At 37.6% G+C, this 13,682-nt stretch overlaps 1 protein-coding gene across 1 annotated transcript; it reads right to left on the bottom strand.

The window, feature by feature from the left end:
• Positions 1 to 5,393: 5,393 nt before the first annotated feature.
• LOC110867571 (kinesin-like protein KIN-12A) lies at positions 5,394 to 12,267 on the bottom strand. The gene is made up of 16 exons (XM_022116546.2): positions 11,827 to 12,267; positions 11,576 to 11,713; positions 11,386 to 11,469; positions 11,138 to 11,263; positions 10,964 to 11,023; positions 10,736 to 10,882; positions 10,550 to 10,645; positions 10,274 to 10,416; positions 10,039 to 10,188; positions 9,800 to 9,929; positions 8,926 to 9,172; positions 8,311 to 8,840; positions 8,136 to 8,234; positions 7,895 to 8,047; positions 6,550 to 7,311; positions 5,394 to 5,820 (listed from the first exon to the last, which is right to left on the bottom strand). Exons 1-16 carry the CDS (start codon positions 12,121 to 12,123, stop codon positions 5,587 to 5,589), a joined length of 3,396 nt encoding a protein of 1,131 aa, XP_021972238.1. The 5' UTR covers positions 12,124 to 12,267; the 3' UTR covers positions 5,394 to 5,586.
• Between the last annotated feature and the right edge of the window lie 1,415 nt (positions 12,268 to 13,682).

The following is a 13,682-nucleotide window of genomic DNA, read 5'->3' as shown; positions in this document are numbered from 1 at the left end:
TCATGTTTCATTAGCTTAACATCAAATCATATAGTTGGGGACACCAATGGGAGTAACTTGTACATTCACTAATTTGAGTAATAAAAAAGACAACTTACTTGTGTAAATGCAATTGAAGATGGCATATAAAGTTCTACATTAACAATCCAACCACAAAAAAAAAAAAAAAAAAAAAAAAAAGCCTGTCACTATTTTGGTTATGAATGTTCACAGATGGTCCTTTGAATTAAATTGTCCATTTTATGTCATTTTGTTTCCTATAAACAGTGCCAACTTTCTCTATCTATATGCAATTCAAGATTTATGACACCTTAGATGAATATCATTCTCTTCTATCTACATGAGAGATGTATTGGTTCATAAAGAATGCCCCGCCTAAAATAATACCAACATATTTGGGCACATTGGTTGTGGATGAAGAATTCCAAACTTAAGTGTGTCCTAGTAGCGTAATGATTAAAATTTGGACTTTAAATCTTTTACAGGCACAAAAAGTGACAGATTTACTTTCTTAGCAAAACCTAACGCCTAAAAAGGTACCAATAGTGAAATTTTGGATTAGTTTTTTATTATGGATTAACTTTTAGAATATTTTTATTATAAAATGATGTAGTTTTGGATTGATTTTTGAAAAAAAAAATGTATTTTATGGATTTTTAGGGTTAACCAGTCAACCCGGTTGAACCGTCCGGTACAACCCAATTTAACCGGTTAAACCATTTCTAAACTTAACAGGATATGATTTAAAAACCAATTTTTAAAACATTGGTGTAATCCAAGGATAGGTGACCTCCGAGGAAATGTCCACCCAAGCAACCAAAAACATCCCAACTATGAATCAAGATATAACAAACATCCCAACTATGAATCAAGGCTCAGTGTCTAATGAGCCAGCTAGATCAAATAAAAAGCAGTAACTAAAAAGGGATCAGGTCAAATGGGTTGAATGTCACTGAAACCTATTTTTATGCATATAACCTCCAAAATTGTTTTTATCATTTAAATGAGTGTTTTTGTATCATCCACCGCCACCGGCTCATTGAGTCCATAACTTTCTTCTTTCTCTCAAAGCACTTATTTATATAAAATGGACAAAAAGAGCTTGTAGGCCAGTCGACCCGATATCAAAATCATGGCCCATTCTGTGTCTTCAATATCATATAATCTTGTATAAATCCCTATCTTTGTACAAAAATAAATATCATAATCTTTACAAGATAATGTATGGCCAGGATTGCTATATCTACTTTGTTTTTTTCCTATCTTCTGATCCAGTATTTACATATATACCCTTAGTGGTCCACAAGTAGGGGAAATATACATATCAAAGAAGACAATACCACAAGCTACCTGTTTAATGGTCTCCACTGACATGAAATAGACTCACCACACAACAGGATTCAGGGGGACTACAAAAATGGTACTTGTAAACTCCCTGTCTATGCTCTTTTTTTTTTTAATTTTTAGAGTGAATTTCAAGTTTCGTCCTTTATCTTTAGGTCACTTTGCAAGTTTTGTCCTTTATGTTTAAATTTGACGAGTTTTGTCCTTTATGTTTAAAAATCAAGCACGTTTTACCCTTTATGTTTAAAAATCAAACACGTTTTGTCCTTTATGTTTAAAAAATCAAACACGTTTTGTCCTTAAAAATCAAGCATAAAGGACAAAACGTGCTTGATTTTTAAACATAAAGGACAAAACTCGTCAAATTTAAACATAAAGGACAAAACTAGCAAAGTGGCCTAAAGATAAAGGACAAAACTTGAAATTCACTCTAATTTTTATGTGTGTATATATAGGGAGCGGTTAACATACTTCACGGCTTATCCTACTTCACGTACGCGACAATGGTAACTAGAGATGGGCATAAAACCCGGTTCCAAACCGATTCCAGTGGACCCGGCCCGGACCCGGTTCCGGTTCCTACCCGATGCTCAGAGGAACCGGTCCCAGGTTTAAAAAACCCGACGGGTACTACCCGGTTCCCATTTTTTCTAAAAAAAGTCAACCATACCCGGTTCCTATCCGTACCCGGTTTATACCCGTACCCGGTTCCTCCCCCGTACCCGGTTCCTATGTATACCCGGTATGTTACCGTTGTAACCGATTCGTAAATGGATATGACCGTTGTACCCGGTTCCTAGATATATGCTAACTCATTAAATGCAAATATAACCGTTGGAACCGGTTCCGTTATGACCGTTGGAACCGGTTATGCTATAAATATCACACTTTTTTTTATTTTTTTTCACAACTCATCTTCTTCTTGTATCTATTTCTTCACCTTCTTTACATATTTCTAATGGCTTCCAAGAACTCTAAAAGCACAAACTCCCCATCCGTCAATAATGTTCCAAAAGGTTCAAATGCTCCATTTGTGGTGGGAACATTATCGCATAGCCGCAATATGGATGTTTGGTGCAATTGGGATTTAGTCGAGATGAGCGATGGTTCGCAAAAGGCTCAATGCAAGCATTGTGGCTCCTTGTTAGGCAAGGATTCTAATTCTACTTTAACGAAGCATGCGAAAAAGTATTGCAAAGCTCTCAAAGATTTGACACCCGGTCAAGTCCAACTTTCAAAAGATGGGAACATTTTCCGCTACGAACAAAAGATAACTCGGGATAGGATGGCGAAGTTGGTCATCAAAAAAGCGTTGCCTTTTGGACACTTTGACGACCCCGATCTCACTAAGCTAATTAGGGAGACTCTTCAACCTAGCTACAAACATGTAAGTCGTCGAACTTTAAAACGTCATTGTTTAACTTTATGGGAAAATGCAAGAAAAGATTTAATTGCATTTTTTCAAAATTTAAAAACTTGTGTAAATTTAACTAGTGATGTGTGGTCGGCTCCACACGGTTTACCCGAATCATACATTTGTGTCACCGCTCATTGGGTTGATCCCAATACATGGCAAATGATGAAAAGCACGATCGCATTTGAAGAGTTTCCTTCTCCTCATTCGGGAGAAAATATTTATAAAATTATGAATGCCACAATTATAAAATATTGTTTGGAGGATAAAATATTTTCAATATCTTTCGATAACGCCTCAAACAACTCAAATGCGATCCAAAAACTAAAGTTGAAGTAAAAACCAATTTGTGATGGTGCTTTTTTTCACACAAGATGTGTTGCTCATATTATTGGAATTCAACTTGTCATATGTTTGAAATGGCTTTAAAACAAATGGGCACTTTAAAAGCATTTCATACAACTTTAAGTGATGACTACCAAGTCGACCCTTTTCCCGACACGGCTTGGAATAACATTCAAACACTAAGTGAATTTTTACAAGTTTTCAAAAAATCAACAACTTTAATTTCCGGTGTTTATTATCCCACTAGTTCTCGAGTTATTTCCGAATTATATTTGATAACAACTAATTTTAAAAAGTTTGAAAACTCAAGTGACATGTTGAGGAACATGTTGACACCAATGATCAATAAATTTAAAAAATATTTTTTGGACTTACCACCCGTATTTTTATGTGCCGCCGCTTTAAACCCAATTTTAAACGTAGCGGGTGTTAACGCGTTAGTTGATGAAATTTACGACAAGTTGGATATGCACGAGGTTGATCCAACATTAAAAGGCAAAACTAAAAAACTTTTCGATGAATCTTTGAATAAACTTTATGATCATTATTTAAAAAAATATGGGGAAAAAAATCATACAATTTTTAATGGAGCTTCATCATCGGCCTCTAAAGATCAAACAATTGCCGACCCCATCATAACCATGTTGAACGTCGTTAGAGACGAAACGGCGAAACAACAAAGGGGTAACGAACCATCTAGTGAACTCGGCCGATATAAACTAAGGGATGATGCACTTACTATGACGGCCGAGGAGTATAATAATTTTGACATTTTGGCATGGTGGAAGTCTAAAGAATCGGAATTCCCGATTTTAGCCACCATGGCTCGTGATTTACTAACGGTCCAAGCTTCCACGGTAGCTTCGGAAAGTGTTTTTTCTCTTAGTGGTAGGGTATTGTCGATTAGAAGAACAAGATTAACCCCGGAGTCGCTAGAGATGGCAATTTGCCTAAAAGACCATTTGGACGGCGTTGATCGTGTTCAACATAAGTCGAGTCTCGAAGACGAGGTGGAGTTGGAGCACAAGATTATTGAAGAAGAGGATGAAGAGGAAGACGAGGTAGAGACCAATGATTCCGAAGACGATTGTAACGAAGTGCCCGCACCAAAGCGTAGCGGAAGTGAAAGTGTCGCACCGTCCTCAAGCAAACGAGCAAAAAAATAAATTATTGTAACCGATTCTGATCAGTCCCGAAGGAACCGATTCTGATCAGACCCACGGAACCGGTTCTGTTAAACGATTTTGATTACCGATTATGATTACCGAAAGAACCGACTTTTTGTACTACTTAAACGATTATATATGCGATTTTTTTTTCCCACAAACGAGATATTATTTCACAAACATAACACTTCAAACATAACACCTAAAACAAACATAACACTTCAAACATAACACTTAAAACATAACACCTAAAACGAGCCATCTCATGGTTATCCGACATCAAACACAAATCGAAATTTTTCCAAATAGCCGGGTTACGCTTGGTTTCTAATATCAAAACCACTTGTTCTTCCGATGCCATAGTTCTTCCGGGTTTGATTGTGTTGAGAAAGAAGAGTGATGGAAGATGAAAATTGGAAATGTGGTAAGAGTTTGATGAAATAATCGTTTTTTATAATTCAAAACCGGTTATAACGGTCAAAATTTAAAAAAAAAAAAAACAGCTTTTCAGACGTAACCGGTTTCAACAGTAACGGTCAGCGACTTTTTCTGAATTACGCAGAGGAACCGGTTCTGGTCAGTACCCGTAACCGGTTCTGCACAGTACCCGGACCCGGTTCTATAGTACCCGAACCCGGTTCTACCGGTTCTAAAAAAAATGACGTGTACCCGGGTTATACCCGGACCCGGTTCCACTAACCACCCGGTTCCAATCACTTGTACCATACCCGGTTCCGGGTTGGACCCGGTTCCGGGTTCTAGAAAAACCCGAAAATGCCCATCTCTAATGGTAACCATCAGATCAGGGCTATAATCACGCATGGATCAGTTAATCACGCATGGGAGCAGTTAATCACGCATGGGAGCAAAAATCACGCACGTTCAATTGAACAAAATGTAATCACGCTAGTTATCTCTATATTATCTCGCAAGTTGTGTATGTGTCGCGTACGTTAACGTACGTTAAGGCGTTTTGTACATTATACTTTCTCTCTCTCTCTCTCTCTATATATATATATATATATATATATATATATATATATCTAAATTAATAATAACTAATAAGCAATAGACATGATCTACTTGAAGATTGCCCCCTATCCAAATGACACTTGAGGCCAAAGAAAATAAAGGATCTCAGATTCTAAAACTTACATTTTCTATGTATAGGGGCCCTACGTACCCTATCTATACGTCGAATAAAATTATAATACAGAGTGGCTAAAGATTATTGTGAAGATGAAAATGGAAATATTACATTTCTATAACAGGAACTTTCTATTAGTACAAACAAATCTTGAGACAAAAGTTTGGTACCTAAATGTTGCACCTGTCGTATCCAGAGAACCAGGAAGTGGGTTCTTTATCCACATTAAAGAATTGTTCAAATTCCTCTTTGGGTTGCTGGTCAACTGTGAAGTTTGACTCTGTATCGTATATTGGCATATCGTAAACAGGGGTTGTTGATACCTCAATCTTTTGCTTTTTCTTCAGTTTTTCGATTTGTTTGAAAGCGTTTTTTGTTTCTTGTTCAGCCTCCATAGCCCGTGCCTGAAAGTTTTTAGAGAATAAAATTTCATAATATTATTAGTGAAATAGTATAATTTATCAGAAGTGCGGGGCAAAAAGGGTGTTTCGGGTCAATCCACAAACCAGCCAACGAGATAGCTTAGCAACATGCATCTAGTCTAAGCATGCCATTTTGGTTTAACATATATTAGAATGCGACAAATAGAAGAAAATATATTACATATAACGTTTAGTGGAAAAGTTATAGAGTAAAATGCCATTTTCGTCCTTGAGGTAAGATGAATCTGGATCCAAAAGGTTTGAAATCTTGCCGTTTTCATCCGGCTCGTTAACTCCATCCATTTTTCTATGTTAAGTCAGAGGTATTTTCCTCTTTTTTGTTAACTTAAAGGCAATTCAGTTTTTTTTCACTTAAGAATTCGCGTGTACATTATGCTAAATGCTTGTACAAAAAGTGAAAAAGACGAAAATACCCCTGACTTAACGGAGAAAAAAGGAAGGAATTAACGAGCGGATGAAAACATGCGGAAAAACAAACTTGTGGACGAAAGTCGCAAAACCGGCCAAACTTCAGCCAGTCAAGCCAATCCAACCCAAAATGACCCACTTTAACCCAAACATGTGTGACATGTCTATCTGACCAAATCTATATGCTTTCAAACTCTCAATAACCTTTTTTTTTTGTTGTATGCGACCTTCTAATTTGTGAAGCAACCCCTCTATCGGTAAAGACTAAAGAGTATAACTAACCTGTGCAGCAGCAACAGCTTCTTCTGCATCTTTGAGTCTAACAACTAACTCACCAGCAGCCTGAACAGCTTCGACAGTGTCACTTAACTGTTCTTCAAGCCCTTTAATTTCATCTCTAAATCTTCTTCTTTCTTTTTCTCTTTCAACTTTCAAACTTGAAATCTCAGTAGCAAGAGCGTTTATGAATCGAGATTCCGCACCCCTAACTCCCGCTTTCGCAGCTGCTTTCTTCACATCTTCAACCGAATCTTGAATCATCCTTTTATTTATAAGCATGTTCATATGTTTTTCTTCCAAATCAACGTACTGTTCGAGCATACGCGCGTGACCCTCCATAGCCATTTGCATAGCTTCCTTCAGTTCTTCTGAACATTTTCTTTCGCAATCGAGCTCCTGTTTTTGCTTTTCGGCAAGCAGTTGACTTTCTTCGAGTTTCGATTTCAGTTCTTCGATAAGCGAATTCCATTTGCGTTCTGTTTCGCTGAATCGGATTCTTTCGGATTCGAATCTCTGTTCGGCACTCTCGAAAGTTGACTCTCCGTTGGTTATTTGCAAAAGTGGACTTTCTTTCTTGGTCAACTTTGGTGAACAATCAATGTAGGATTGAAGTTGACTTCTTAAATCTTGAATTTCCTCTATCAATACATCTCTCTCCCCCATATCGAAAAAGTTCTTGTAACGCTCCAATTCGTCTTGAACATTTTTTAACTCAAATCCTTTCCTTACAATTTCAGGATGATTCTCATATTTTTCCTTAAGTATCTGTATTACATGTAAGAAAAGAAGCACAAAAGATTAGTCAATGAGTCAACTTAGATTGAGTAATATCTCAAACTGGTGAAATGGGTTAAATAAAAAAAAAAAAAAAAAACTAGCTAAATGGCAAATGGGTTACAACCAAAAAATAACAAAATGGGTCACACGGATAGAAAGTTGTATACTTGTATGAAGTGTAATTTTTATACATACAATCATCTAAATCACTTAATTCAAAAGTTCAGATTAATGTTTTAATAAATGTTTTGGTAATCACAATTAGCACATCACTGCGTCAGTTCTTTATAAAAAAAAGGACAAGAAAAGTTGAAAATATAATTGAAGATTTGGAATGTATTTATTTACTTATTAAAGGGTCAATATGGATTGAATATTACATAAAAAATGTTTTACTAAAAAATGAGCAAGTGAGAAACGTGTAGTTAGTAGTTGCCGGATTGCCGCAAGTATATATGATATATATGATATGCGTACACCCTTCTAAATCGCTTTATTTACATGTTTAGATTAATATAAGAATTTGTTTCAAAATTTCAACAATTGAAGAGCTGGAATCTGGAATGCATACCTCATGCTGATATGTTAAAGATCTCAATTCGTCGTCTACAAACTCCTCTGCTGACAACACACCCTCCATCAGGTTCTCAAGACGGGCTATTTTATCTTCCTGCAATTGCCCGATAATAGAATTGCACTCCCGTTCATGTTTGTACTGTTGCACCTGTAACAGAATTAAAGTTGTTAAAAGAGTAAAAACATCATTTCATGTTGGCATGATTTCTGCATTGAAACAATCAAAACCAACATACCAAACGATTAAGTTGCATGATTTCTGCATTTTGTCTGGTGCAAAACTCTTCCAAAGCCATTTCTCTCCTTATGGCTCCAGCAAGAACCTTTTCTACTGCCTGCACAAATGTTAAAACATAAATAAGACCAAAAAAACAAAATTAAATACACCACTTTTTTGGTTAAAAATCATACTTTTGGAATAACAATCTGCTTCGATAAATTATCATCCAACGGTGCACAGTCAACAGGAACCAACTGTAGACTCAAATCATCATTTGCCTCATTTGCATCATTTACTTCTACCAAACTTTTACCCTTGCAATTGCTGCATAAAAACTCGTTCTCCGGAAAAATTGTTTGCACACCGATCTCTTTTTTAACTGGCTTTGGTTCAGGTGCAACAGATTTAGATGAAAATCTGAATGATGAACGGCCCAAAACAGAACTTTGTCTATGTTTATTGATTACTTCAAGCCCATTTATTAAACTCGCAGCCAAACGGTTGGTTTCTGGAGAAGAAGTCAAAGTGGAGGAATTCTTCAAACTTTTTCTACTATTGTTAATAGCTCGTGGTGTAACGCTTGCAGTCGGAGATTTCAGAACTGCGGTTGCTTCAAACGGTACTATGCTTAGGTTAGGTGTATCACCTAAAGAATCTTGATCACAGGTTTGATTATCTAATGAATGGGTCAAGATTTCTTGATTATCTGCATCAGTAGTATCTGTGTAAAAGATTTGGTTGTTAATGCTTCTGTTTCTAGACATGTTAAGCTTAAGATGTAGCCAGTTTTAAGGTTTAGTGTCTACCTAATTCCATGTTTTTGCATGCCTCATTGGCTGCTATGATAACTTGCTCTGCTTCCTCAACTATTTCCATTTCTTCATCATCATCATGATTATCATGATCATCGTCATCCATGCGAGGCAACATCATTGGATGATGATTTAAGCTAAATTTCAAAAGATTTAAGCTTCTCCGAGCATTCCAACCTGTTGAATAGCCTGTTCCTGGGTCAACTTGGTTACCATTTGACTTCATTCGCAACAGTTCATCCTGTTAAACATTATTCCCGGTTAGTAGATATCCATATTTCAACCTGTTAGATATCGTTATCAGGTCAAACGGTGAAATGGGTGGAGAACATATCCGCTCATGTTAAATTTAACACAAATTATATGAACCAATGTTTAATTTTAATGCAGAAAACTTCAAAATTTAATGCATGTTCCTTTTTGTTGTGTTCATTTGTGTGTATGAATGTTCGTTTGGGCATATTTATGTTCATGAAGGTTCCTTTGCGTTCATTACCTATATTAATAAACCAACACAAATGTACACGCTCATTTCCTTAACGAATAAACACGAGCAGAAAATCTCGTTCGGTAAGTGTTTATGAACAGTTTGTGAACACATAATTTCCTTAACAAACAAACACGAACAAGGCGTTGTCCATGTTCGGTTGGTTTGTTTGTAGCCTAGTAATCACATTTGACACGCTAATTGTTTGAATAAAATATATTTTTAGACAAAAGGTTTATACCCGTTTTGACCCTGACCAAGATTTACTCGTCTTGACGACTTGACCCAATCCCATTTTGACCCGTTATCCAACCCGCCCATAGTGCTGCCTATATTAGCTATAACAAGGATACGAAGGAAGAGAATAAAACAAAAATGTACCTTAAGTTGCCGTATAACTTCACGCAGTGATTTCACATCATCTTGCATCTGTTCATTGACAACTGCTTTGTTTTTTATGGCTTTTGCACGCTGAGCAAATCTCAATGTACTAAGAGTCTCACTCTTACAGCTGTATCGAAAAAAATTTAAAGATACCAGTTCATGTTAAATTGCAAATTTGCTTAGGAATTTAAGACGTACAGTTTAATAAAAAGAATAAAAAGAAACTTTCATGATACCTTTGTGCAGGAGATACGGCACAAACCATGGCAAGCTTTGCATTACCACCAAGAGATTCTTGTAGTAAAAAAGTCAACTTCGAGTCTCGATAAGGAATGTGCCTCTGTTTTCCACTTTGAGAAACCTCAGCTAGAATGTTAATCAAATTTCTGCAAAGGAAACACATAATTTTATTCAGTTATAAGTATACAATCGATTTAAAAATTAAAAAAAAAAAAATGTCAGATTCCGTACCCAAGTTGTGAGAGTGAACGATTAATATTCCCGGCTTCTTTTAACCGCTCTCCGGCTGCTCCGGTCAACTTTTGTCTTTCTGACCCGGCAAGGTCAACAAGATTAATTCTACTTGTTTTCAAGGAACTCAAGCCATCCATACTCTATAAGGTTTAAATTTTAATTTTTGAATTTAGAACACACGATACATTAAGGCATCAACAGTTTTTTCATGTATCATACCAAGGTAAATAACTTGAATATTAACTCTCGTTAACCATAGTTTTGTTGTATTACCTTGCATCTTGATTCGACAACACAAGTGAAAACACTATGTGAACGCGAACTCTCCATGTTGATGCTTGTAGCTCCCGTTCTCCTATTTGACAACCCCTGCAGAGAAAATCAGATTTCAAGTTTGTACATATGAACAATATTTGTCTAATCTAACAAAGTTTTGATGTGAATTTCAGATATCGAAACCTTTTTCAGAAGCTGGGTCACATTCTTTATACTGCAAACAGACTCCTCAGTCAAATTTTCCACATAAACACCTGTTTTGGTATCTTCTCTTATTTGAAGGTTCCTTTGAGCTGGATCCAACAGATCAGTGATTTGTTCATTGTAGATCTGCAGATACAATGTTTCAATATTAAGATACGTGTGACAGTGGAAGTTTAAGTACCCATGATAAATAAACTAGTGTATTACCTCGAGAAAAGAGCAACGGCATTGATATATGAGTTGTTTGTCAGCATGTTTGTTTTGTTCCTATGCAAATTTGCAGTTAAATTGTGAGATGACAAGAAAATGAACACTAAGCTAATTCAAATACTCAATACAAACTTGATGTGTGAAATAAATAAAACTAACGTATGATCTCACCTCAGAAATACGGGCAAAAAGTCTTTCAAACACACGGGGTGTCAAACCTTGCTGATCGCTAGATAATTCGTTTTCTAACAATGCGTTGGCGGGCCCCCAAACTGTGTAGGTCTTACCACTCCCAGTCTACACAAATTTTATACAGAGTACATAGTTAATAAAGTTATAGAGATAGCCATGAAGAACTTTAAAACAAAACTGTTACGTTCACAGTCGCACGCACATACATAAAGAAGACCAAACAATACCTGCCCATACGCAAAAACCGAGCTGTTAAATCCAGCTAGACAATTTTCAACAAGGGGAGCTCCCACAAGATTGAATATATCAACCTGAATCGACACACAAACACACCGCGAACATAACAATCACTTCATCAGTTCATAATCTAAACAAATTCCACACTCCACACAAACAGATAAATCATGAGCAACTCACCTGAGTAGACGTTGCGTCTGCCACAGAATCGAAAGTAAACGGTTGACCAAGAATAGTCAACGAATCACCAGAAGTCTTCTGGACTATAACCTCCCCCTCTTCTTCATTCTTACTAGTCGGTCTCACACGCACAATAACCTAAACCGAGCCACATCATAATCATAATAATACTATAAACCTAATAGACTAATACAACAATTGTGTTTAAACTTTAAATTAATAATAAAATCTGTTAGGTATACAAAAACTACCTTGACTCCAGTATCATCCGATCCGGATACGCCATTTTCAACACCAAAATCGTTACTAAGCTTCCGCTTAAGCGCGTTAGGCGGACGTGGCGGAAGCGGCGACTTCAACTTACCAGCTGCGGGAGACGGTGACGAATCTGGAACAGAACCGATCTCGTGCGGTGAATCATTTTCTTTCGAAAACTTGTGTTTTCGATTAGAACCTTTCGGCTGCTTGATCGGGCTAGGGTTTGACGGTGGAGTGTCAAGAGGAATCTCCCTCAGGATCTGATTTCGTGAGGGCTTTGAGTGCTTCATCTTGTGGAAAGCAGTTTCGGATTAGGGTTTGGACAGACAGTGGTGCGAGAAATTAGTGAGATAAAGATAGAGATAGAGAGAGAAAGAGAAAGAGGAAGTAGCCGTTGTTGCAGGGGGGTTTTGTTTTGAGCGGATTGATGATTCAAATCAAATTGGGGATCGATGACTTGCTTTAATCAATGTTCTTCCCCTTTTTTAAACTAAAGAAGTCAAATATTTCCCCTCGTGTTTGATGTATATATGGTAACTACCCTTCAACTCATTCTTTCCAAAATGAAAGCAACACTTTTAGAGTTACATCTCATTTTAGTTCCTTTGGTTTGGTATATTTCGCTAGTTTAGTCTAAAGGTTTTAGTTTAGAAGGGTAATTCGGTCATATAAAATGACCGAATTGTCTTTTTCATTAACAGAAGTGGACTAAAATGACAACAGTGAAACCTTTTTTGATCGACAGACAAAAAATGAAACCTTTTGACTAAACTGGGAAATAGCCCAAACCATAGGGACTAAGGTGCTGTTTGTTTTTTCTTCTTGAAAACCTCTTCTGCTGCAGGCCACATCTGCAGGCATCTGCAGGAGAAGAGGTGGACCAAATGTCTTCAGTCTGTAAGGAGAAGAGGGTTTGTTTTTTCTTTTATATAAAACCTCTTCTTCTTCTAGGTTTTAACACACACCACACAGACAATCTGCACCTCCACTCTCTCTCTACTCTCTCTCTACAATCTGCACCACCGCCATCATCACCACCGCCACCACTTCACCACCGCCATCATCACAACCACCGTCACCACCTCCACCGCCATCATCACAACCACCGAGCCTGCAACGAATCGAACAAAACGACCGTCACCACCTCCGCCTTCACACCTGGCCGGAGTCGCTGAACATGAGGTCGACCGGACTCGCTGAACTTTGATCGATTTGGGGTGTTCGTTTCCGATCGATTTAGGGTTTTCGATTTTAGGGTTTTCGTTTTGGGGGTTTTGATGTGGGGGTTTTGTTTGTGATGTTGATGATGATGTCGGAGGTGGTGGCGGAGTGGAGGTGGAGCAGAGGTGATGGCGGAGTGGAGGCTGGAGCAGCGGAGGTGGTGATGATGATGATGATGGCGGAGCAGTGGTGGTGGTGGCGGAGCAGCGGAGGTGGTGGCGGAGTGGAGGTGGTGGTGGCGGAGCAGGGGTGGTGATGATGATGATGATGGTGGCGGAGCAGTGGTGGTGGTGGCGGAGCAGGGGCGGAGCATGGGTGGAGGTGGAGGTGGTGCCAAGAAGAGGTAAAGCTCTTCTTGGAGAAGCTTTGGTTTTATCACTTCCTCATGAAGAGGCTGGGGAGAGACAGGAAGCACTTCTCAAAAAAAAAAACACTCTTTTGAGGCTAGACATCTTCCCGCGTCTGCACGGTGCAGACAGAAGAGACAGGAAGCTCTTTTTGAAAAAAAACAAACACCACCTAAAATGACATTTAACTCTTTTTTTTCTAGAAGAAGTAATATTGTTCAGTTTTTTTTGTTTTTTTTTCAATAATTAGGAAGTAATATTGTTTAGTTTTTTTTTTTTCA

The sequence above is a fragment of the Helianthus annuus genome, chromosome 7 (assembly GCF_002127325.2).
Source record: "Helianthus annuus cultivar XRQ/B chromosome 7, HanXRQr2.0-SUNRISE, whole genome shotgun sequence".
NCBI classification, from domain to species: domain Eukaryota; kingdom Viridiplantae; phylum Streptophyta; class Magnoliopsida; order Asterales; family Asteraceae; genus Helianthus; species Helianthus annuus.
This window is presented reverse-complemented; position numbering and strand designations above follow the sequence as displayed.